Source organism: Emydura macquarii, unplaced genomic scaffold, assembly GCF_026122565.2.
Source record: "Emydura macquarii macquarii isolate MOO-44397 ecotype Brisbane River unplaced genomic scaffold, CSIRO-AGI_Emac_v2 contig_2207, whole genome shotgun sequence".
NCBI classification, from domain to species: Eukaryota; Metazoa; Chordata; order Testudines; family Chelidae; genus Emydura; species Emydura macquarii.
The window spans coordinates 771,036-795,832 of NW_027132344.1; the positions used below are offsets into that span (position 1 = coordinate 771,036).

The 24,797-nt window shown below is 40.6% G+C and overlaps 1 protein-coding gene across 8 annotated transcripts in view; it reads left to right on the forward strand.

Annotated features, from left to right (window-relative positions):
* The window catches only part of HERC2 (HECT and RLD domain containing E3 ubiquitin protein ligase 2), a 216,296-nt gene that overhangs the window by 124,511 nt on the left and 66,988 nt on the right, over window positions 1-24,797 (forward strand). For 7 of the 8 annotated variants that reach the window (XM_067559971.1, XM_067559974.1, XM_067559972.1 and 4 more), the window contains 17 exons: window positions 1,399-1,546; window positions 1,629-1,825; window positions 2,060-2,290; window positions 3,109-3,244; window positions 4,254-4,397; window positions 6,614-6,756; window positions 6,955-7,222; window positions 7,380-7,522; window positions 9,091-9,189; window positions 9,286-9,454; window positions 9,565-9,690; window positions 14,361-14,469; window positions 14,632-14,771; window positions 22,854-23,044; window positions 23,380-23,485; window positions 23,655-23,746; window positions 24,399-24,574. In XM_067559971.1, coding sequence (XP_067416072.1) covers window positions 1,399-1,546; window positions 1,629-1,825; window positions 2,060-2,290; window positions 3,109-3,244; window positions 4,254-4,397; window positions 6,614-6,756; window positions 6,955-7,222; window positions 7,380-7,522; window positions 9,091-9,189; window positions 9,286-9,454; window positions 9,565-9,690; window positions 14,361-14,469; window positions 14,632-14,771; window positions 22,854-23,044; window positions 23,380-23,485; window positions 23,655-23,746; window positions 24,399-24,574 — 2,618 coding nt within the window. The remainder of the gene's footprint in view (window positions 1-1,398; window positions 1,547-1,628; window positions 1,826-2,059; window positions 2,291-3,108; window positions 3,245-4,253; window positions 4,398-6,613; window positions 6,757-6,954; window positions 7,223-7,379; window positions 7,523-9,090; window positions 9,190-9,285; window positions 9,455-9,564; window positions 9,691-14,360; window positions 14,470-14,631; window positions 14,772-22,853; window positions 23,045-23,379; window positions 23,486-23,654; window positions 23,747-24,398; window positions 24,575-24,797) is intronic. The other variant, XM_067559977.1, reaches the window with a different exon arrangement.

Consider the following 24,797-nt stretch of genomic DNA (forward strand, 5'->3'; position numbering starts at 1 on the left):
GTGGTCTCACAATTCCACACAAGCGAAGACACATTCCTACCAGTCTTTTACCCAAAGCCATGTGCCAAGAATCAAGAACAGAGACTCCATTCCCTGGACATCAGGCTGGCATTGGCGTTTCACATCGAATAGACAAAACCATTTCGGAAGATGACTCAGCTGTTTGTAACAATAGCGGACAGAATGAAGAGCCTTACCAGTCTCTTCTCAAAGAATATCATCGTGGGTTACGTCCTGTATCCATGCATGCTATGACTTGGCAAACATACCTGTGCGCCCCACCCCCATGCCTGACAGCACATTGCATGTGGGTGCAGGTGTCCTTGGCAGCATTCCTGGCACATGTCCCAATTTCGGATATCCGTGGGGCTGCAACATGGTCATCTCTCTACACCTTTGCTTCTCGTTACACTATCATGTGACAAGCCAGGGACGATGCTGCTTTTGGCAGAGCAGTGCTGCGATCTGCATGTCACCAAGCTCTGACCTCTCTTCCTGTGTAACTGCTTGGGAGTCATTGATTTGGAATCAACATGAGCAAAAACTCAAAGAAGAAAAATAATTATTAACCTTCTGTAACTGTTATTCTTCGAGATATGCTGCTCATGTCCATTCCAAGACCCACTTGCATCCCCCTCCGTCAGAGTCAGCCAGCAAGAAGGAACTTAAGAGGCGGGAGGTTGGCACTATGAGGGCATGATACCAGAGAGCACCAGAGCTGACCCGATTGATACCACTATGGAAGAAACCTTTAGGCAACTGTGTACGTGGCCTGTGCACACCTACTTGGAATGGACAAGAGCAACACATCTTAAAGAACAACAGTTACAAAATGTTAGTAACTGTTTTTTAGCATGACCGCTATTGGTTCTCATATTTGGAATCTTAACCATATTTCTTCCCCATCCTTATGTTTTAATTCCTGTTCTGATACTATTTTATTTTCGAGTCTTGAGGTTGATCTTATTTTTTGCCAATCAGTGTGAAGCTCTATCATTCTCTGAGTACTTTGATGCTGGGCTGTGTTAAATTAGGATTGCCAGTTTTGGTTGGATGTATTCCTGGAGGTTTCATCATGTGACTATCTTTAATTAAAGATTAATCTTCAATTCCTGGAGACTCCAGGACAATCCTGGAGGGCTGGTAAATTAGCGCAGTTCCTCTTAATATTGACGAATGGGCAAACAAGTGAAATAATTACTAGGTAGCTTTGGACCATTAAATTTCAATGACCAACATTGTAGGGAAGAGCACAAGAGATGGTTAGTAGTTAAGTCTTTCATCTTTATTTAGATATTTCTAATGCATATGTCCTTGTTTTAGACCTCTGATCCTACAGAACTTGTTGGCTGAAGTGACTTTAAATAAAATAATTCTATTTCTAACATCTCTTTTTAGATCCTTGCTGTGCATTTATTACAAGCAGTACTTCCATCCTGGGACAAAACTGAAAGGTCAAGAGACATGAAATTTCTTGTGGAAAAACTTTTTGGTTTCTTAGGCAGCCTACTTAGTACTTGCTCTTCAGATATCCCACTACTCAGAGGTAGAGCAATTTTTTCCTTAATGGTTTAATTTCTTTTTCATTATCTTAAATTAGCTACTGAGATTCTCCTATTTCTTTTCAGAATCTACTCTGAGGAGGAGGAAGGCCAGGCCTCAAGCATCTCTAACTGCAACTCACAGCAGTACTTTGGCAGAAGAGATAGTGGCACTGCTGAGGACGCTCCATTCACTAAGCCAGTGGAATGGACTCATAAACAAGTACATCAACTCTCAACTAACCTCCATCACCCACATCTTTGCAGGAAAACAGTCAGAAGGGGTAGTTTCCACGTTTTAAAATTAGCTCATTTTTCTATAGAAATGTTAATTTGTAATGTTTTAATTATTAAAACTATTTTAACAATGTTAAAGCTTAATTTTAAAACCATTTTATATAAAAATATTTTTCATATTGTAATTTTCAACTGGATTGATGAATATATAAATGCTTTTTTATGAAGTAGATAGAAGTACTAGTTTTCTCCCTACAGTTATTTTTACTATTCTTTATCAGGCTGTATTCGAAGACTACCTCACTGATTCTGAGAATCCAGAGGTGGGAGGCCTAATGGCAGTACTAGCAGTGATTGGCGGAATAGACAGTCGCTTGAGATTAGGTGGACAAGTAGTTCATGATGAATTTGGAGAAGGCACAGTGACACGCATCACACCCAAAGGAAAAATCACTGTTCAATTCTATGACATGCGAACTTGTAGAGTGTGCCCCCTAAGTCAACTAAAACCGGTAAGTGCACCTATCTCGGGTCTTTAATAGTATAGAAAGTGTGAAAAGTATGATTTTTTTTGTGAAACAAGAAACTTAAGATGGCTTTGTTTTACAAAGGGTAATAGGCTAGTCTGACCAATGAGTAGGACATATGGTATAAAAAATTATTTGTTATTCAGGGAGTATTTGTCTGCCAGTCCCACAACTGCATGGTTTAGTTGTACTCATATGCAAATTAAGGCAGTCTTCATGCACATCTTTGCAGGATCTTATATTCATTAGAAAAAAAGATACATTAACTCAGTTTAGCTGTCTTCCCTAGTTAAAAAGGTGTGTGAACTCGAGGTAAAATCCTAGTGAAGACAAGACGGCCTGTATTTTTCATGGGGAAAACTATTAACTCAATCTGCTAATTAGTGTGAAAACTAGAAACCGCCTTGTCTTCACTAGGATTTTACCTGGAGTTCTCTCTCTCTCTCTCTCTCTCCTTTTTTTTTTTTGGGGGGGGTGGAGTGGGGGACTAGTAAAGTCACAGCATAAAAGGCTCCCATGCACTTAAAGCCCCAGTCTGCTACAGGGGTTGCAGTCCTCCCTCGTGCTATCTTCTTCTCCTTTCGGTGACACTCAGGTCCCTGAGGCACTTTCTACTTATGACTACGGCCCTAACAGCTCCTCTCTTTTCTATGAGTATTTAGAGACAGAATTTCTCTTCAGTTCTTCCAGATCAAGAGCAATTAAATAAACACTATTTATCCTTTTAAAATATAAACAATCTGTAAGTGTTTATGCATTTCTAAAGATTTGAAAAATTCTTATCAATCTTTTGGTTCTTCTAGCTTCCAGTGGTGGCTTTTAATGTGAACAACTTGCCATTCACTGAACCCATGTTGTCTGTTTGGGCTCAGCTGGTAAACTTGGCCGGAAGTAAAATAGAAAAACACAGAATGAAGTCTCCCAATCAGGGTCTTTCAGGTACGGTTTCCTCTTTGTCATGCATTATCCCTTCTCTGGAAAATATTGGTAACATTAAACAGATATTAGGAAGGTTGTTCTGTGGTAGATTGACTTCTACCTGGTTAGTATTGAATAGGAAGTGGGTTATGAGTGAACATACTCCACTTTGGCATGTGTGGTGATAAGAGTTAGTATGTTGAAGAAGCACATACAAGTATGCAAGGAATTGCATTGATATATTGTAGAGGGAATCCAATTGATACCTTGACTGGAAAAATGTCTGCTACCTATGATGTAAAAGTAGTCTGAGGCTGGAGTCTTTGTTGTGTATTGAATTGTTTGAAAATACTTGATGCACCTGATATCTATCTATCTATCTACTCTGCTCTGCACTGTTTTATCTGTTGCATTTTAAACTGAGAGAGACACTTCAGATTTGTCTAGACAAACTGTGTGTGTGTGTGTGTGTGTGTGTGTGTGTGTGTGTGTGTGTGTGTGTGTGTGTGTGTGTGTGTGTGTGTGTGTGTGTGTGTGTGTGAGAGTCAAACTGGGGTGTAAATCTACACGCTAGCGTGCCATTTGCAAACTGTGTGTGGACCCCACTACTGCATATTAAAAACTCCCTAATGTGCATTGACATTACATCAGTGCACAGGAGCAGGGTCCACACACACAGTTGGTGCACAACACACTAGTGCACTGTAAAATAGCATGCCAGATTGCCACCCACTAACTGTTCTGTAGAATCTAGACAAACCTTAAGTCCATGAATTGCATGAGAGCTGAGAGTTACTGTCTTAGTATTAACATCATGGTTAGTAGGTCCAGTTTGGGTATCTTATGATGCATTTTAAATGTTCTATTTTAGTCCTTGCACCTGGTCTGAGCTTACCATTCATGACTGTCTGTACTAAAAATGTACTTTTGTGATTGTCAGATCGTAAAAATAAATGTTTGCCTTTTTTTCTTTGAATGCTATTGCTGTCTGTTTTTCAATATTTAAAGGGCCATTTAATGTTTTTGATAGGTCAAGTGGATTTGGATCTGCTGAGATGCCAACAGTTAAAACTGTACATATTGAAAGCAGGCCGAGCTCTGCTTTCTCACCAGGATAAATTAAGACAGATCTTATCTCAACCAGCTGTACAAGAGGCTGGCTCGATTGCCACAGGTATAACTTTTTATCTTGACAATATCAGTTTGTTGTCCTTTCAGCCACATGCTTTGCAATATTTAACCTCTTGCTGATTATTAATCTTCAAAATAAAATGTCATTTTCAATGTCTTCTCTAATTTAAAATGTAACTAATGTGTGGTTACGGACTGTGTGATTGTCATTTGGCAGCTATACTTGATAAGTATGTACCTTGCATGTTGTGGTCTGAAGATAGAACTCAGGCTTATGGCATCAAAGACTCAGAGAGAATCATTTAGAAATACTTTTTGAAAATGTTTATTGGTCCTAAAAGTGTTTCTACTTACCTATTGTTTCTAGACTAGGCAAGTAAAAATTTTGGACACTAAAGTGTTGATCACCTAACTTATTAAATGACTCTAATATTTTTTTTTTGAATAATAAATTTGTAAACACCTCTCAGTGCTACTCCAAAACTTAAATAAAACATATTTGTACCTCTTGTGGCTCCTTTTCTCATCTCCAAAGTGGTGATTGATGTCTTAAGCAGTTCCTCTTTCTACTTCGAGGTGCTACAAACTGTGGATTGAAATTAAGTGCAGAAAATAGTGATCTTGGGGGTTGGTTGAGATAAGGACGTCTAATGTCTATTCCACTTTAATTCATTGGGCTCCTCTTAAACATATGGATGGGAACTGCTCAACTCATCACCAGATGCCCCTTCTTAATTCACTGGGAGATGGAACACAATGGAGAGTTACTCTCTAAAATGTTAAACTTACATATATTTTGTGCAGCTGCTGAGATTTTACAAATGTTAACATTCAATAACAAATAAGAAATGAACATGTATTCATAAATTAGGTAACCAGCTTTATTACATACTTCTAGTTTTCATCTTGCTTTCACTTCATTTTACTGATTTTAGCAGCTGATTACTCACTGGTTGCAAAAAAGTGAAGATTAATACTTTATACCTCCTGAAAGCAGGGTTTTAAAGATTTCTCAGATTGTATAATGTATTGATTAAAATATTGGTTCTTTGGCTTTGTGCTAGCATCTGTTAAAATCACGTTGAAATTCAACTGAATGTTGGAAAAGGCAAGATGATCAGATTGATGTCATTTTTAAAGTTTAACATCCTCTGATTTGTCAGAGTTAGAAACAAATGCTATCTTACTAGCATGAGGAAAATGGAATGCTGGGACTTCCTTATTTTATATAGTATTTCCTTCTAATCTTTTCTGGTTTGTGAGAGTATCAGCTATTACTGATTTTGGGTCAGTATATATTCATTTCCTGCTTCTACCACTGGAGCTATGGGAGAACATCTGTCAACTGAATGTCTTTCTGTAATAGCATAAAATCTGTTGTGAATAAGTTTGTGTTCATATATTTTTGTTTGTTTTATGTACACTTATGGTACATGATTGGTTATGTAAAAAAAGAATGATACTTTTGAAGTGAGACACATTTACTGTTACTATCACATTTTTAGGGGGAAAATTATTCTTAGTTATTCTTATTAATTTGAACCATACCAGCCCAGTTGTATGGAGAATGCACACTATTGATTTTGCTTAAACTTGATAAAAAATTCTTCATGTTGGAGTTAATAGAATGTGTCCCTACTCTATTTTTATAGCTAGCTATCAGGTTGAAAGCCCAAGAAATGTGGACTCCTGGCATTCATACCAACAGGAATATAAATTGAAAGGAGATGAGAAAAGTACAGAATCTGAACCCAGTCAGACAAAATGTGGTGCACTCCTTTGGTGGAGAGGTGATCTCTGGGGTCATGGGGTATTCTTCCAATGACACTCTCTTTTAGGGAGAGAGGGCTCTATCCAGAGCCTATCAAACATGATCTCAGCATCAGTCAGAGGGGGAGGTAACTAAAGAACTATACCAAGCACTCTCCAGGTGCTAAGTGTGCTTCCTTTTGTAACAGTGTTAGGTCTGGTAAGATAAGATAAAAATTCAAGCTTAATTGTGCATGTCCACTACACTGAGTGGCTTCTGCCAGACTAACTCTAGGTATGGTAGTAAAACTAGTGTTTGACTAGAAGTTTAACTCTTTTGATGGTTGTGTTCAGGAAACGTGCTATACTGCACATGCTTCCCTCTAAATGCACACCTAAATTTGAGATGGAATGTGGTGGACATCATTTCTTATCCACAAGACACTTTAACTGAGCATAATTTACCTTATATTAATTGTAGTTTTATTGACTAAAACTCGTTTCTTTCAGAGGATGGAGCAGTTGCATCCCCTGACATAGGCGATATGTCTCCTGAAGGACCTCAACCTCCCATGATCCTCTTACAGCAGCTTCTGACAGCTGCTACCCAGCCATCACCTGTGAAGGCAATATTTGACAAACAAGAGCTTGAGGTACAGTCAGTGTTCCTTCCTTATTTAAAACTTTCTACCGAGCACTCTTAATTCAAATTCCTATTGAAGACTGTTACTTCATACTCTTCTCATTTTTCCAAGATTCTGTAAATGAAGCTGAACACTTATTGGTGTAAGGTATATGTAGATTGCTTGTTCTACTTGGACTCGAGTGTGTGTTTATTTTTCTTTATTTAGGCTGCTGCTTTGGCAGTGTGCCAATATCTAGCTGTAGAGTCCACACATCCTTCAACTCCACTATTTGAAGATTGTAGCTCCAGTGAGGCCACAACACCTGTCACAGTGCAGCATATCCGACCTGCAAAAGTGAAGAAACGCAAGCAATCACCCATTCCACCCCTCCCTATTGTAGTTCAGCTTATGGAAATGGGATTTCCTAGGAAAAACATTGAATTTGCACTGAAGTCGCTCTCAGGAACCTCTGGAAGTGCTTCTGGATTACCAGGTATTTTATGTAGTTACCATTAATAATGTTATGGGGGGGAAGGGAAATTAACAGACTAAAATGCTACTAATATAGAGAATTTAACCTTCTGTATGGCAGCCTGACAGTACCAAAGAAGCCCATATTAATTTGGTTAGTTTATTGTTTTCTTTTCTAGGAGTGGAAGCCTTGGTTGGTTGGCTGTTGGATCACCCTGATGTTCAAATTACTGATCTCTCAGATGCTGATACAGTGTCTGATGAATATTCAGATGAGGAGATAGTAGAAGATGTGGAAGAAGCTGAGGCTGCTTGTCCAGTGGTTAGTATTTAGTCATTCAAAAACATGCTACATAGATTTTAAGATGTGTAATTATATCCTTCAATTACAAATTTGGATAGGGTTAGGGTGTCTTGGTATCCCCATCAATCTGTTCTTCAACAGTTTTAAGTTTCGTAAGACTTGTATCTATAGCATTTGATTTGGCTTTTTTCTTCAGTGTTGTACTGGAGACCATAATTCCTGGTCAGATGTTTCTCATAGGGACTACACCCGTGTATTTTTAGAATAATGCACAAGCAAAGTGTGCTCTCTAACAAGCATTTGAATGCACGAGTATGTTGGATAGTTCAGGCTTCAGGAATGACTGCAAAAATTCAGTTTAGCCTATTTCAGAAACTACATCAACTACATTAACCTTGACTGAACTTGAAGTTTAAAAGTTTTTGAAGACCCTCTCCTCTCCTCCCCTCCCTCAGTGATTTGAAAAATAAAAGTATGGCACTTTGGCTATTCAAAGCATGACTCAAATGGCACTGAAAGCTACAAGTGAAATATTTTAATGTTTTTGTTTATAAAAACAGTGGCTTTCAAAGGCAGATACCATAAGACTGCCTATCAAACTAACAGTGTCACGCATAGCAGTTCTGAATATGAATTGCACTGTTTTTCTGTATGCTTTCAGGAAACCTAAATCTGTGTATCATTTTAGTTAAGGGGATCTATAAGTAAACAGCAGTGAAAAGGAATATCTGCACTATTCTTAGTTTTCTCAGATTCCTATGTATAAGATGTACTGGTATGTGACAGATTTCATAATATGAAAGGATGCATATCATTTGGGAGGAAGATAAGCCCTGAATTGAGTGGTAAATTATCAGAATTGTATTAAGTTGTGCATCTGAGGCACTTAATAGTTCTGGAGATTTAATGTGCTTTTTAGAACATTTACCCATAGTGCTCAAACGAATATTGCTTTTTTGAAATGTCACTGAAAATGGAGTGCAGTCTTTCCTGCCATGGTTTCCTTAGACAATACCTTCAGATCTCGAAAGTAAGAATTCCCTGATAAGAGTAGTGTCACCCCATATATCATCTTTGGTTCTGATAACCAGATATTTAATGTATACAATATAAGCCATATTTATACTCTATAAAGTAAAACAAACAATGTCAACAAAATCTCACCTTCCGTTCCTTCATAGGAAGAATATAGAGAGGGAAATAAAGTAGATATATCACCAAGATTGAATAGGTGGCTTATAGTCAAAATCTTTGTTTGCTTTTTCCCACTTTTTTTTTTTTTGGTACAGTTTTTGTAATAGTAACTCTTTGGCTTGCTTCAGGAGTCCTGGAATCTTGCTATTGCTCAGCTTGTCCATTGATTCTGGGTAGTAAGCCATAGTCTCAAGTGCAGCAGATTGTAAATGCTAGCCCTTCAGTGAGCTGAATCAGTTTTCCAGTTTCATTATTGCAACTATTACGTTACATATTCTTGTCTTTTTTGTTTCATTATCTTCACAGTCCCTGCTAATATGCTTATTTCTCTCCACTGAAAGCAACTACATGCTTTTAAAACCTTCCTGTTTGTTGGGTGTCTTCTTTTACAGTCTACTGGTGCTGTTGTTACAGAGAGCCAAACTTATAAGAAACGAGCTGATTTCTTAAGTAATGATGATTATGCCGTGTATGTGCGAGAAAACATTCAGGTAAGCATGGTGGAGAAAGTGGTTTGCAATGTTACTTTTTTGTAGTGTTTATTAAATTGCAGGCTTTATGGGATTTTATTATCCTGTTTTATCTAGGTGGGGATGATGGTTAGATGCTGCAGGACTTATGAGGAAGTTTGTGAAGGAGATGTAGGTAAAGTTATTAAATTGGATCGAGATGGACTACATGACCTCAATGTGCAATGTGATTGGCAACAAAAGGGTGGCACTTACTGGGTCAGATATATCCATGTTGAGCTTATAGGTGAGTTGAGTATTCATTAAATACATACTGTCTTGTAAGTATCTGTACAGTATGCCAAAGGAGAATATAAGCTTAAAAATAACTGATGTGCTTATTTTTGAAACTTCTAGGATTCCCACCACAGAGTTCTCCTTCTCACATCAAGATTGGTGACAAAGTGCATGTGAAAACCTCAGTTACTACGCCCAAATACAAATGGGGATCTGTTACTCACAGGAGTGTGGGGGTTGTAAAAGGTAACTTAGACTTCCAAAAGTGAAAAAAACTCAAATTTTAAATCATATGGATATTATTCTTTCTTTATAAAGTGCAAGGGAGAGAACCTTTTGGCGCTCAGCAGCTGATATTGCCATGCAGAAGACTGGATAATGATTAATGAGACTATAAAGGCTTTTTTGTTGTTGCCCATGGTGAGCTGGAAACACAAATGCCTTTGTTCCCTTTTGGTTAATACTTTGATCTGCTGTCTCAAAGGTACTCTTACACAGTAGAACTTGTGTGTGGTGGTGACTCACTCCCAGATCTGGTAGAGCTCCCCCAGCTTTGGGCACTCACTAGTCTGTTTGGCATTCACCTCAACAGGACCTGTGTGCTCTTGAAGCCTTTTGAGCCTGAACAGAGTGCAGACACTGCCCCTGGCTGGGATCTCTAGGCACACTCGCTCAAAGTGCAGATCCTCACGTATTCTGAGAAATGAGATCTTTACAGTTTGTCATGTGGGTGCTCAGGGTTTACAATTTAACTCTTCATATGCATATTCTAGCAAAAGCCAACAGTCACAGGTAGACTTTGCACAGGATTCTAAACACCATTGCTCTTTACTTAGCAGCATGAGAGAGACACAGAGCTAGACTAAATAATAAACAATTATACACATTTTCTCATCTTTCTTCACCCTACTTTTGAGTTCTTCTTTGACTGATGCTCCCTGTGTGTATTTCACACGTGGGATGTGCATGTGCACCATGTGTCTGAGTCCAGAACTTTTTGGAACCAGTGTCTCTTGGCTCGCACATGCAATGTAGTTTTCCTTGCCCTCTGAATTGAGGGGTATAGAGCAAGATTACCTCTTTAGCCCTTTTATGATCAATGTCCTCGGGAGCTACCACACAGGAGACAGAGGATTTATAGAAACCCAGCCTTTGCAGCATCCATCACAACTTCGTACTCTAACTCTGACATGAAGAGTTTTTTTGATGGGACTGTCGAGACCCACATCCCTTTATTGATGTTGCTTCGTTCTCTTTGTCTGATATTGAGAGGCCACCTTACCCAATTTGCCAAAACTGGAGGGCCCTAACTATAGACATATGGGTATTAGAGGTTATCTATCGTGGCTGTCTGATCGAATTTCTGGTAACTCCTATTAACAAATGCCCTTGCCAGTTTCTTTTCAGGGACTGCTCTCATGAGGAGATTCTGCAACAAGAGGTGAACTCTCTTCCCTTAAGTGAAACCATAGAAGGGGCTCCATCTCAAAACCAAGAGAAGGCAGTCTATTCCCCTTATTTCTTGATCCCCAAGAAGAATGGTGGATAGAGGCCAATTCTTGATCTGAGACAGCTGAACCAGGTTCTTGTAAAAACTAAAATTCTGCATGATGTCCATGGCATCAATAATTCCCTTGTTGGAGGAGGGTTCATGGTTTGCACTCTTTACATAGCCATCCACCCAGACTTTAGGAGTTTCTTCAGGTTCCTCTTTGATTAAGACCATTACCAATTCAGAGTCCTCCCGTTTGGTCTAGCCACAGCACCCAAGGTCTTTACAAAGTTTTTCTTTTTTCCTCAAAGTTTTTCAGTAGTGGCAGCTTGGATGAGAAGAGAAGGATTTACCGTCTTCTCAGACCTTGACAACTGACTTCTGATGAGCAATTCATATGAGGAAGTCCAGTGGACAAACAGTGTTCTGCTCACCTTCTGCATTCTCTGGGTGTCTGCATCAATCATGAAAAATCCATATTGACACGCACGAGGTTCATAAATTTTATAGGGGCGACATTGGACTCTGCAAACTGACAATTCCACTCAAAGCTTTAGACTCTCTTGTCTCATGCAAAAACTGGAGAAGGTTTGGGTAGGGATCCTCACCCTGACTACTGTGACAACCATTGTTATCTACACCTCTCTTTTGTGGTGGGGTACTCACATGGATGATCATGTGGCGCAATGCATTTTGACCCTTTGGGAATCCAGAATGCGTAACCATTTACTAGAACTCTGGGTGGTCCGTCTAACCTGCAATACCTTCCTCCCACTCATCTGATCCAGACATGTCCAAATAATGTCAGACAACATGAAAACTGTATTTTATATAAATAAGCTGCAACGAGCAAGATTTTTCCCTTTTTGTACAGAGGCGATCACCCTCTGAAATTGGTGCATCAGCCATTGCATAACCTTAGCAGCAGCATATTTACCAGAAGTTCAGAACTCCTTAGCAGACTGCTAATAACTTTCTAATAGCTATAATGTCAGCCAATAGAGTCAGTGAGCTAAGAGCACTCATGGTCGACTCGCCATATACTACCTTCTATGAAGAAAAGGTCTTGTTATGACTTCACTCTAGTTTGAGTTTCTTATCAATCAGGTAATCCACTTACCAGCATTTTTTCCAAAACCGTATACCTCAGATGAAGAGATGGCTACATCCTATGGATGTCTAGAGGACTTCAGCCTTTTATCGACAAAGAAGAAAGAATATTAAAAAAAACACCTGAACTATCTGTGTCCATAGTAGAGTGATCAAGGGGTCAAGGTATATTGATGCAGAGACTATCGGAATGGATCTCGGGTTGTATTACTCTATTACCAACTAGCTTGTGTTCCACCTCCGGAGGGGGTGAGGGCTCATTCCACTAGAGGACATGCTACTTGGATTGCATCTCTGAGAGATGTACCCCTCCTAGAGATATGAAGAGCATGTACGTGGAACTCTTTGCATACTTTAACGAGACATTATGCTCTGGTCCTGTTGTCAGCTGCAGGTACAGCTGTGTGGACTGTAGTACTACAGTCAGCTATAACTTCCATCCTTTCACCTACCCCATCTGTCTACTGCTTGTTAATCTCCCTTGTATTGAACACACACAGGGGACCATCTCTTGAAGTAATGCAGGTTACTCACCTGTAACTGGAGTTTCTTTGAGATGTGTGGCCCCTATTGCTCTGCAGCCCCTCTACTGCAGATTGTTTGAACTGTGGTAAATATGCAAAACTGGAAAGGCATTGACCCATACAGCCCTTTATGCCCTTGGTTGGGAGCATAAGGAGAATTATGACACATGTGCAGGCCAACAGATGCTGCTTGCAGAAAATTCCAGACTCGAACACATGATGCGCATATGTACCAATGTGTGGAATACACATATCAAAGAACCTCCAAATAAGTAACTTCCATTTCTTTGGGTTTTGGTAGCGTCCCCTTAGGTGTCCAGGGTCATTCTCCTGCAGTTCATGCCTTCTCTTCAGAATCCATGGAGCCTCTATTCTTCTGTACATCAACTAGCTTTCCCTGACCTTGGCTGGTCCTCATAGGTAAACAGGACATCACTGTTACAGAACCATGCCCCTGTTTCATGCCCAAAGTTTCCTGTGTCTGAGTCCTTTGAGTTTGTCTTCCTAGCAACAGCTAGTTTCTTTGTTCTGCTGCTGGTGATTTTCCACTCTCATCCCTGCATATGGAGTTGGAGGAACTTGCTTCGCCCAGCTTCAGCCAACCCATTGTTCCCAAGAGGTTTCCACCTGAATAGGCAACCATTTAAAGTTTATTGTCCAATTATTGTCTCTAGTCTGGCAGAGGCATCCTGCAGAGACCCTGTCAGCAATAGGCAGGTTCCACATCCAGGTAGAAGTATTCTACGATACAACAATTTCATAATAGCAACTTCATAGAATCAACCAAAATTCATAAGTTGTATATAGAGAGATTCCTCATATTGTCACAGTTGGTTCTTGGGGTATTTAGAAACATCTGTACAACTTCCTTCATTTTGAACCAGAAATATTTTTTCCCTTTAAGCAGGACTTCTCATTATGGAAAATGTTGAAAATAGCAGCTAGATCCTCTTTAACTTATGCTTATAGGAGTGAATGACAACATGATAGAGTCAACAGATAAGAAGAGGGTTAAATTATTTGAAGAGAGAAGATATGACTAATATAATGACTTAGCAGTATTTTTTTTTGTTTTTTGTTTTGTTTTTTTAATTAATTTCAATGGATATCCATGTTTGGTTTTTAATCAATTTTTTTTATCGATTTAAATTTTCACAGTTGTGGGAAATTTTGAGAGGGTCAGACAGTAGACATTGAGATTCAAAAAGTTAGTTTTAATAACCCTCAAAACACAAATTTTAAATATCATGTTAAAATATACAAAGTAAATACCTGTAAATAAAACTCCTAAGTTTTCAAGCAGCATTTTTCTTTCTTTGCCTATCTGTATATTTTGATTATTGATGGAAATTTTTTGCTGGTTTGTATGTGTACAGTAAAATTGACGTTTACTGACATTTACTGGCCTAAATTTAATCCTTCCAAGCATAGTTGTGTCGCTTATCTTTCCTGATGTTCTTTTGAGAAGCTCATAAAATTTCTAAACTGTGGAAATTGTGTGCATTAGGAAAAATAGATTAATCAAGTATCGTTTCAAATAACCTCGTGAAGAAACGGTGAGGCCACAGTGCAAATGTTAAATAAGTAAAAGCTAGCAAAACATTTACATTTTTATTTTTTGATTGCTGTGACTAGACAGATGCTTCTGTTGGAATAAAGATGCATTTCTGAAAAAAATCCTAACCTTCTAGAAACAATCTGCTAGCGAAAATTGTTTATAAATGATTCTAGGTATTTCTAATTAATTTTTAGATATTTTCAAAAAATTATGTCTCCATGTGTTGTCACAGCTTTTAGTGCCAATGGAAAAGATGTCATTGTAGACTTTCCTCAGCAGTCTCACTGGACTGGTTTATTGTCAGAAATGGAATTGGTCCCAAGTATTCATCCAGGGGTCACGTAAGTTAGTTTTCTTTTCTAGTATTTCTTGAACCACTTGCCATATAACCTTACAATCATAACTGAAATTTCTTATATAAGTATATTAATATAATAAGTGTATTAATTATATCTTGTAATATATCAGTTCGACCATATTAATTGTCCCTTTGTTAAAATCAGGTGTGATGGCTGTCAGATGTTTCCTATCAATGGGCCTAGGTTCAAATGTAGAAACTGTGATGACTTTGACTTTTGTGAAACCTGTTTCAAAACCAGGAAACATAATACTCGGCATACTTTCGGCAGAATAAATGAACCAGGTATATTTCAAAACTAGAAATTGCTGACATTAATTTAAAATGCATTAAATATCTCTTGAAACCATGTTTTTAGGCTTAATTTTAATACATTAAGACGTTTAGCATTGTAACAAGTTTACTAGGAAATGATTTGGTACAAATTAGAACCTTATATTGCAATTCAATTGAATGCATCAGAATATCCCTTTAAATTTTTTCTGTGAGTAATTCAGCATGATTAACTTTGATAGGATCTTGAGTAAAAATTTTTGAATGGCTCATATTTATGTGTTAAATGATATTTCAAGTAGTGTCAAGTGACAATAAGTCCCTCAGAATAGAGTTTGCAAATAGAGAGGAAGTATAATGAAATGACGACTTTCTTACTGCCCTTCACTGCCAATCCAGACATATGGATAGCTTCTTCATGCAATCAGATGAAGATTGCAAAAATCCTAGGTGCACTTTTTCTCTTCAAAAGGAACATGCCAGCTCAGCCCTTAATTGCTTTAGAACAAGATAGTGACCTTGATAGTGGGTCGAGGTTATTCTTCTGCATGTCCTGGAGACCATGCAGAAGTTTGAGAAGCAAAGGACACTCCTCCCAGTGACCAATCTGTTGGTAATCCACTAAAATAGTTTTGCTTCTGAAGCAGGAGTAGAGGCACACACCACTTCTGAGCAACTCTGTTCCTGATTAATATTACCACTGGGATCTACAATGAGTTATTTTCTTTCTAGATGATTCTTCTCCCCAGAGCCCTCTTAGCTTCAGTCTGATCTTGTACCATTTGTCTTTGCCTTTCTTCTTCCTTCCATCCTTTTCTGAAGTATTGCAGATTCTCAGGTTAGACAGATCCTAATGTTTAATGACATGATTTTTCTCTCCTTCACACTGCAAGGCTCAATGTAGATGTTGAGGTGACTAAAGCAGATTCCCTGCTGAAAATCACGAATGTCCAATGCACATGAAAGGACAGGCAGCTCATTGAAAGACAAGGCCCCCAAAGGGATCTGGCTTTCCTGAACTAGTTCCCTTACAAGGAACCAATTGAGAGAAAGTGACCTCAGTCCTTCAAAGTACCTCTACTAAAAAGCAGTTGGTTACTATGGTGATGGGAGCTAATACAGAACCATAATATAGAGGAGATCAGAACCTATGTATCACTTGTGTGGATGGAGAAAGGTGCAGTATTCTTCAGAAGGGATAAGTGGAAACTGCCCCAAAACCACTACCATCTCACAGAGGCCTGAATGTCTGATTGGCATCTTTAGGCGCTCCCATAATAAAATTAGGTGTCACCTACATTGCCAGTTCGCAAAATTCTATAAGTCCACATGCATACATCATCCTGTTCCTGAAAAAGGCTCCTTTCCCAAGACTTTTATGGCCTGAAGGGTTATAAGCATTCCCAAGAAAGATTAATTAGGTCACCTCAGTTAATTTTCAGTCTGTCTGCCTCTCTGCGGGTAAAATAATAGCAAAGCTCAAGGAGACCTGAGGGGAGAGACAGGACATCTTGATCAGGATGTTGTCAAGTCATAGCTGGTACAGCAGATGCATCTGTGGACATCAGTAAGTATCATGTCACAGCAACTGCCACAAACGTAGTTAGGAAGAATTTATTAGTACATGGTCAGGGAAAATAAGGCGAAATAATTTGCTAACTATCCCAAGTTCAGTCAAGAAAGGCATTCCAACAAGAGAAGAAAGCTCTCATTGAACTCCAGAAAAAGACTGCATGTCATACTCCACAAATTCATCTAGTTTCATAATTCTCAGGAGTCCAGTGTTCTGTTGGGTAGCATTTATTAGTTCTTCTACTAGGCTTGACATTTGCTGTACAGTTGAAACCTTGGCTTTTGCAGCCTTTGGCAAGAAGAAGTTAGACACTCTTTACATGTATGTTTAATGCTTCGTGAATTCTTCTCAACTGTTGAACTCCAAGAAACAAAATTTGGACAAACGTTGGCTCTTATCCTGTAAAGGCTTACGCGTCTGCTTAACTTTATATATTGCAAGTAGTCTGCTTATGTTAATGGCTCTATTGTACCAATGAGTGCAGGAGTGCCTGTGGCACCAAGAAGAGGCAGCCGCAGACAGAAGCCATAAAAGGTCAGGGTTCCAACCTCCAGCCAGACATGATTGGCCAAACGACAGGAGAGTACCCTATGCCATAGAGTTTCCCTCTGCTGGTGGCCCTCTCCATCAACAAAGCGACCATGGACCCAATAGAAGTGGTTTGACACACCTCTGTTTCTTGTGCTCCCACTCGTTAGAGGGCCGAAAAGTACCATTTTTTTTTCCTATCTGAAGGGGGAGAGTTCTCCTACCCTCATCCAAATTACTTGGTGGTGCAGGCGGCTACAGGGCAGTCCATGCAACAGCACCCATAAAGCTACTCCCTCTGATATTCAAGAGACTTGACCTTCTAGAAGAAAGGTCTTCTCTTTCTCCAGTTAAGGATTTCAAATGATTAGTTCTTCTTGGCCAAATATGATATCAGTTACGTGAGATATCTAGAGTTTAAGAACCAGCTTCCTGCAGAGGGTAGCGCCTGCTTCCAGATCTCAGTGGATGAGGGCAAATTGGTGTCCAAAACTCCCTTCCAAGTCTTGATGGATGCAGTAGACATTGCATTGAGGGGGATGGCTATGGTCATTTTCACGGGGAGAGACTCGTGGTTTCTTCTTTCATTCAGGTGTCTTTTTCAAGTGATGATTCCTATCATATTCTACTCAGGTTTATGTGCATGTGCCTGGAGTCAACGCTTTTCAAAGTAGTAATGTCTGTCGGTCTGTGCATGCGCTTTCACACTGCCTCATGATTTCACCTAAGGCAATAAAGGGCAGGGTGGACTGACCACGTCTCCAGTTCCTTCTTACCGTCGCATAGTCTGAGCTGGAGCTTCTGCTGTACTCTTGTCCTTGGTGACATGCGTTCCAGAGAAACTGTTTTTATTCCTTTAGATTGTCAGGATTTTACTGTTTTGGTTTGGTTTTTTTATAGTAATTTTCTTGTTTCTAGAAGTTTTCTAGGATTAAAGATTTTGGGGTGCCGCTTCAATGGTTCCTCTCCTGCTCTCCCCCCACCCCCCCGCTCTCCTGGTCTGGGTACTGGACTATGCTAAAGACCGCTGGGATTCAAAAACTTTCCTTCCTGCCCTCACTTGTTTTCACTCAGCGATGCACACCAACGCTCTCTGTACTGCTTGAGGGAAGCCCATGCTGCATCCAGGTACAGTACCTGTCTCTCCTTCCCTGCCTGTACACGGAAAAGCCAAGCCCTCCACCTTAAGAAGCACCTCATGCTGGTTGCCATGGAGCTGCTGTCAGATCCTGGCCAGGGAATTCCCCTGTACATTGGCCTGAACAATCCAAGAGTGTACCTCCAACTGCGGGATGTCAGTCTGGCTCCCACTGTACCAATTCTACGGACCCCGCACCAGGGCTTAGCTATGAGTTTCGGAAGCATGTTCATAAGCATGGCAGTAAATCTTCCTCCAGATCCAAGAAAGATGCCACACTATTCATGGGTTCCGGCCAAGGAGGAGTCCCATGTTCCAAAGCCCACAGAGCGACAAGAAGTCATATTGCTCACCGGATCCACTAGTTCCGGACCCACATACCTCTCATGCATCAGCCCCACTGGTGTCTCAAGACCAATGATTAACGAGACAGGTCCTTTTACTGGCCCTGGTTTTGTCCATAGACTGGGTGCTGTTGACTCTGGGGAGACTCAGAAGTGCTTCTGGGCCTCATGAACTGTTTGCCCTGGAAAGGATCAGGTCTCCATGTGTTCTGGTACACTCGAATGCTAAGAGGGCCCCATCCACTACATTGGATCTGCCACCTTCTTGGAGTGTTCCTACAACACGACCTGTTCCGTCGGCAGTGCCATTTGTACAGGACTCTGGTTCCTCTGAGTCAGAGGATTTGGATGTTTTCCATGGTCCACAGCCAAAAGCATGACTACCAGAGGGTTCTGACGGCACCATGGCAATACCCTCCCTTACCTCAGCCAAGGATCCAGTGGTACCTGGCTCCTTGGGCGCAGCTTCAGCAGCAAGATGAGCTAGGTTGGTCATATTGGAGCTTGTGGCTCCAATACTTGCCTTCAGAACCAATTTGTTCAGTGCAGGTGGAGTCTTCTGTTTCACTGACTCATTTTTTGTCAAATAGATGTTAAGAACCAGCGGTAGACGATGCGCTGATCAGCCTGGGCCTGATTGGTACTGGCAGATCCAGAGAGGTTTCCCTCATCTCCCTGGATGTGGCTGTGTTTTCAATGCTCTCTTCTCCCCTAGACGACTATTGTCTGTTTCAAGAACTGCTACGGAGGATAGCTAATGCTCTTCAGATCTTGTTGGAAAAGGTTCAGGACAGTCAGCACCAACTACTAGACGTTTTGCACTCATCGGTGCTGGCCAAGGTTGACCTACCAATCAATGCCATTCTCCAACCAGCACCCACTGTGTGGTGTACCATGGCCACATACACACCCACCCCACAAGGGGTGGAAAAGAGATACTGTTCTTCCTCCCCCAGCCCATGGGTCTGAGTTTCTGGTCTCACATCCTCCACCCAATTCCCTGGTGACTCAGGCAGCTACTGAACCAACTAAACAACAGCATCCACATTCCACCTCCACTGACTAGGAGGGCAAGAGGTTAAACCTTATGGGTCAAAAATTCATCTTCTTGGCCAGCCTTCAGTTCTGATTCTTGAACTACTTGGCACTGATGGCCCAATATGACTTTTAAAATTATGGACAGATGCTGGATTTTGCAGATAAGCTACCTCAGCAGAATCATGCCTGATTCCAAGTTATTTTAAAAGAAAGCAAGTTGGTCGCTAGGTCCAGCTGCAGATGATATGTGGTCCTCATGAACATTGGTGACTGGAATTGTCATGAGGAGGGAATCCTGGTTACATTCCTCAGGTTTCGTGTGGGAAGTACAGAGCACAATCAAGGACTTGCATTTTGGGGAAATCACACCTCTTCAGTCAGAAGATGGATGATTTCTGGCACTCACTGAAAAACTCTCTACAGCCGCCTTGGAATCATTATGAATATATATGCCAGCACCAAAGTGAAAATTTTATGGCCCACTGCCTACTCAAAGCTACAGAACTCACCAGTTCTACAACCTACAAGCACCTCCATAGAAATGCCCAAAAGTCCACAGATCCCGTCCACCTGTTCCTCCAGTGCAGTCCTCCGTGCATCATTGCATAAGCGATATTTCTGAGTGCAGGTAGAGAGGCATCAATCACTTTGCACCCCAATGCTCTTACCCCCCCTTACCACTCTTTTTTTGGAGCCCGTCTCAAACTCTTTCTGCCAGCATGGGGTGCAATAATGGACAAGTCGGACCTGGATGCCATTTGACATGGCTATCCCATCGAGTTAATGATATTTTCTCCTCCATATCTTCACCCCCATCCCGATCCCATCCCAAGGATCACTCTGAAGACAGTTTTTTTACTCTAGAGGTGGTCTCCCTCCTGCAGAGAGGAGCAGTGGAGCTAGCCCCCACATCCTTTCAGGCCAAAGGATTCTATTCCAACTATTTTCTGGTACCCAAGAAGAAGGGGGGATGTAGATTAATCTTGTATCGCAATGCCTCAACCATTCCCTTTGCAAGCCAAAGTTCTGCATGGTCACACTTGCAGCCATCTTTACTTCACTAGAAAATGGCATGTGGTTCACAACTCTTGATATGCAAGATGTCTACTTCCTTATCAACAATCCACATGGCTCACAGACTGTTCTTGAGATTCATGGTGTGTCCTCAGCCCTTCCAATACAGAGGTCTCCCATTTGGACTTACCAATACCCCAGGAGTCTTCAAAAAGGTTTTCTCCATGGTAGCGGCTCATCTCTGATGATGAGGAGTCCTTATTTTCCCTTACCTAGACGACTGGCTGCTCATGCCATGGTTCAGAAAGGAATCTCTAGAGTTAACACCCCAGTTCCTTCTACTCCTCTCCTCCCTAGGAGTGAGTGTCAGCTTTGCACCATACACAATCACTGGAATTCATAGGAACAGTCATCAACGTGGCTTTTTCACACACTTATCTGCCAGAAGACAGGTTCTAGAGCTTATTGGATCTGATCGCCTTAATGACTTCTCGGTCCCAGCCAGAACTTGCCTTTCTCAGTCACATGACAGCGTGCACATACGTCACTGCCTTCGCTTGCCCGTGCTTCCGCTGTTTACAGTTGTGGCTGCAGGGAGGCTACTCTCCCATGCACCAACCCATGGATGCCATTCTCCCCGTTCCACCAGAAGTCATCTCTTCCCTTCAGTGGTGGACAGAACTGCTCCAAGTTTGCTCTGGAATGCCCTTTTTTCAATGCTTGCTGAGCATGAAAATCTCTAATGGACGTGTTACTTGGTTGTTGGGGTGCCCACATGGGAAATTGCATGACACAAGGCATTTGGACTGCTTTGGCAGCCAGGATGCACGTCAGCATCCTGGAACTTCAGGTGGCACACAAGGTTTCCTATGCGTTTTTACCATCTATCCATTCTTGTCATGGTCTCATATTATTGGACAATTCCACTACAATTTACTACATAAGAAAGGAGGCACAAGGTCCCCAACCTTGTGTGCAGAAGTGATATGCCTCTGGAAATGGTGCATTGCACATCATAGACTTTTGTCGGCAGCCTACCTGCCAGGAACTCAGAATGTGACTGCATATGCTCTCATCAGGAACTTTGCAACCAACCACTAATGGGAGTTGCGTGACATGGTAATTGCAGATATTTTTGGTCGCTGGGGAACTTGGATCAGGGACCTCTTTGCATCTCATGTCAGCACCAAGTGCATTCAGCTCAAGGGCAGGACTCTGTGCCCATTCACAGAATGATGCCTCGGTCATCAACTGGTTGGATAGGATCTGTTACACCTTCCATCCCCTGTCACTCTTGCGATGTGTTCTTCACAAACTCCAATGGAAGAGGGAGACAGTCATCCTAATCACTCCATTTTGGCGTCAACAGTTCTGGTTTTGTCATTTTCTTTGAATGGTGAAGCATCCTCCACTCATGCTCCTGATATTTCTGAACTTCTCACACAACACAATGGTAGACCCAGACACCCTGATCCGCGACTGCTTCACCTGACAGCTTGGTTTTTAGAAGGACACCTTCACTAGCACAGGAGTTTTCGTTGGCAGTACAAGATGTCCCCTCCAATAGCAGAAAGGACTCTGAGACAATCCTACTAAGCCAAATGGGCACTTTTCACTTCCTGGGCCCAACAGAAATGTCTTGCCCCCAAGGCTGTGCACATCCCGATGCTTTTTGACAATTTCCTCTATCTGAAGGCCTCAGGGCTCGCTCTCAGTTCCATCAGAGTGCATGCAGTGGCTATTAGCGCTTTCCACCCTTCGGTGGAGAGGCATCTGTTTTTTACCCATCCTTTGACTGCCCGGTTCTGGAAGGACCTTTTATGTAAATACTCGCCATTCAGCCTATCGCTTCTCAGTGGGATCTCAACCTAGTCCGTACGTCATTAATGAAGTCTCCTTTTGAACCTCTGGCTTTCTGCTCCCTTCCTGTTCTTTCCATGAAGATCGCTTTCCTGGTTGCTATTACCTCTGCAAGGAGAGTTGGCTAACTGGGGGCCACAATGGCAAACTCCACTTTCACCACATTCCATAAGGACTAAGTTTCTACCAAAAGTTGTTTCCCACTTCCACCTCAACCAACCCATACATCTGCCCACTTTTTTTCCCAAACCACACACCTCAAATGAGGAACAGGGGGATGGGGGCAGGAGCGGAAAGCATGACTACCACATAATGGGCATGGAGACTCATGGATATGTGTAGCGCTTGAAACTATTTTTAATTCAATTTTTTAAAAAGAACTACATTTCATGTTGTGTACTTTTATTGGGAGTAACATGACCAAATCCTCATGCTTCACTTCCGAATATGTTTTGAGCTCAATAATCTAACTGTTAATTATATATCTGTTCTGAAGTCTGATTTGAACATTTGCTCTTACTTGTCTTAATGATTTGTTGAAGAAATGTAGTTTTCGTTAATGATATATAGTTTATAGTATAACTTATTGAACTAAATAGGTCAGTCTCCAGTATTTTGTGGGCGTTCTGGAAAACAGCTGAAGAGACGTCATAGCAGTCAGCGAGGAATGCTACTGGATGACTGGTCACGAATTGTTAAGAATTTGAATGTATCTTCCTCTGTGAATCAGGCTTCACGTTTGATTGATGGGAGTGAACAATGTTGGCAGTCTTCTGGCTCACAGGGAAAGGCAAGTTTGAGCCATACTTCTGAATACTATGCCAGCTCTGGCACACAGTTTAAAAAACAAAAAAGCCTTATAGTGCATCTTGAAATGTTTTTTATGCACCACCTCTCACCTCAGTGTCACAAATACAATGTATCTAAAGTTTATATTTAGATGCATGTATTCCACTCTAAATACACTGATTTTTAAGTTCAGTAAGATTTATTCTTTCCTCTTGTTTGTAATTCTTGTGAACTCCAGAAAAATACTGGCAATCTAAATGATAAATAACTAATTTAACTATTTTTATTTTGTGGTCAAGAGAGTTTTCATTGAATGTGTGACCACTTATTTTCTAGCACTGGATTCGTTTAGAGATTTTCCCTGATGTACTTGTCCACAGACTGAAGATGATAGTGGATCCTGCAGACAGCAGCTACATGCCTTCTCTTGTTGTGGTTTCAGGTACATGAATTTAACTGTACTGAAAAGTAGGTTTTTTTTAAAAAACACTTTTTTGTAAAGAACAAATATTGATTATTTAACTTGGTAAAGTGTTCAGATAGGTGTGGTATTTAAGGGTATAGTTGGTACATGGCCTTTTAAAATCAGTTTATTTCAATGTTCTCTATAGGTGGGAATTCTTTAAATAACCTCATAGAGCTAAAGACAATCAACATTAACCCTACGGACACCACAGTGCCTCTTCTTAGTGATTGTATAGAGGTAAGTAAATAAACAGTTTGAGGAAAAGCTCTCAGATGGTCAAACTGGAAAAGTATCTTACTGTAAGAAGCGTCCATATGTGTACCTATGATTATGGCATTAATATATTTGATTTTTCATTTTCCCAATATATTGGTGCTTATAATTAACCATGCCACTGGCTTGCATAATCACTGACCATGTGTACAATTATTAGTCTTACAAGTAAACACCAGTAAAATTTTAGGTTTTCAGTTTAAAACCAATGCTTCAGAAGCAAGTAGACAATACATGTACCAGGTTTTTTTTCAAAATTGTGATGATTGGAAGTACTCTTTTGGTGAGTGGCAGAAGTGGAGTGGCTATTCCTCAACCTAGGTCAACAAATCTGGACTGTGGCCAGTTACTGCGAGAAGAAGGGCACTATCTTAGTAGTAGTTTGGAAGTGAGATCATTCCCAGAAAGGAAATGTCTAGTAGCAAACTTTTCTTCCAGCATGCTGAGAACATCCATAACTGTTAAATTGCCACATAAATAGGGCCAAAAACTAGGACCTTTTGATTTAATTTACAGAATCAATTTCTAAAAATGACAGAACTCAGCAGTGGAAATCCTCCACAAGTTCCATAAACTTATAGATCCAAGAGATGGCAATTACATCTTTCTTCTTTAGTATCATAGGTATATTGAGATTGCTATAAAGCAGTGCAGAAGCTCTGGAATAGATTGCAAAATACATGCTCTCAGCATACTGGGGCGTATCCGGGCAGAGGATGAAGATTTGGCTGCAGTCCCTTTCCTTGCTTCTGATAATGAGGAAGAGGATGATGATAAAGCCAACACTGGGAGGTAGGAAACTAGAGGAACAAACACATTTAGTAACTTAACCTTAAACTAGAAGATCGTCAACACTGGCTATGCAACTCAAACAACTGAACTTATTTCATTGTACACTAGAGAAAAGGAAACACCCTTATTTTTAACAAGTTTTATAATTAAGTCATTAGTTGATGTATGCCTTTGTCTTTTCTGTATGCATACAGTGATAACAAATTTATCATAGCTTTTTATT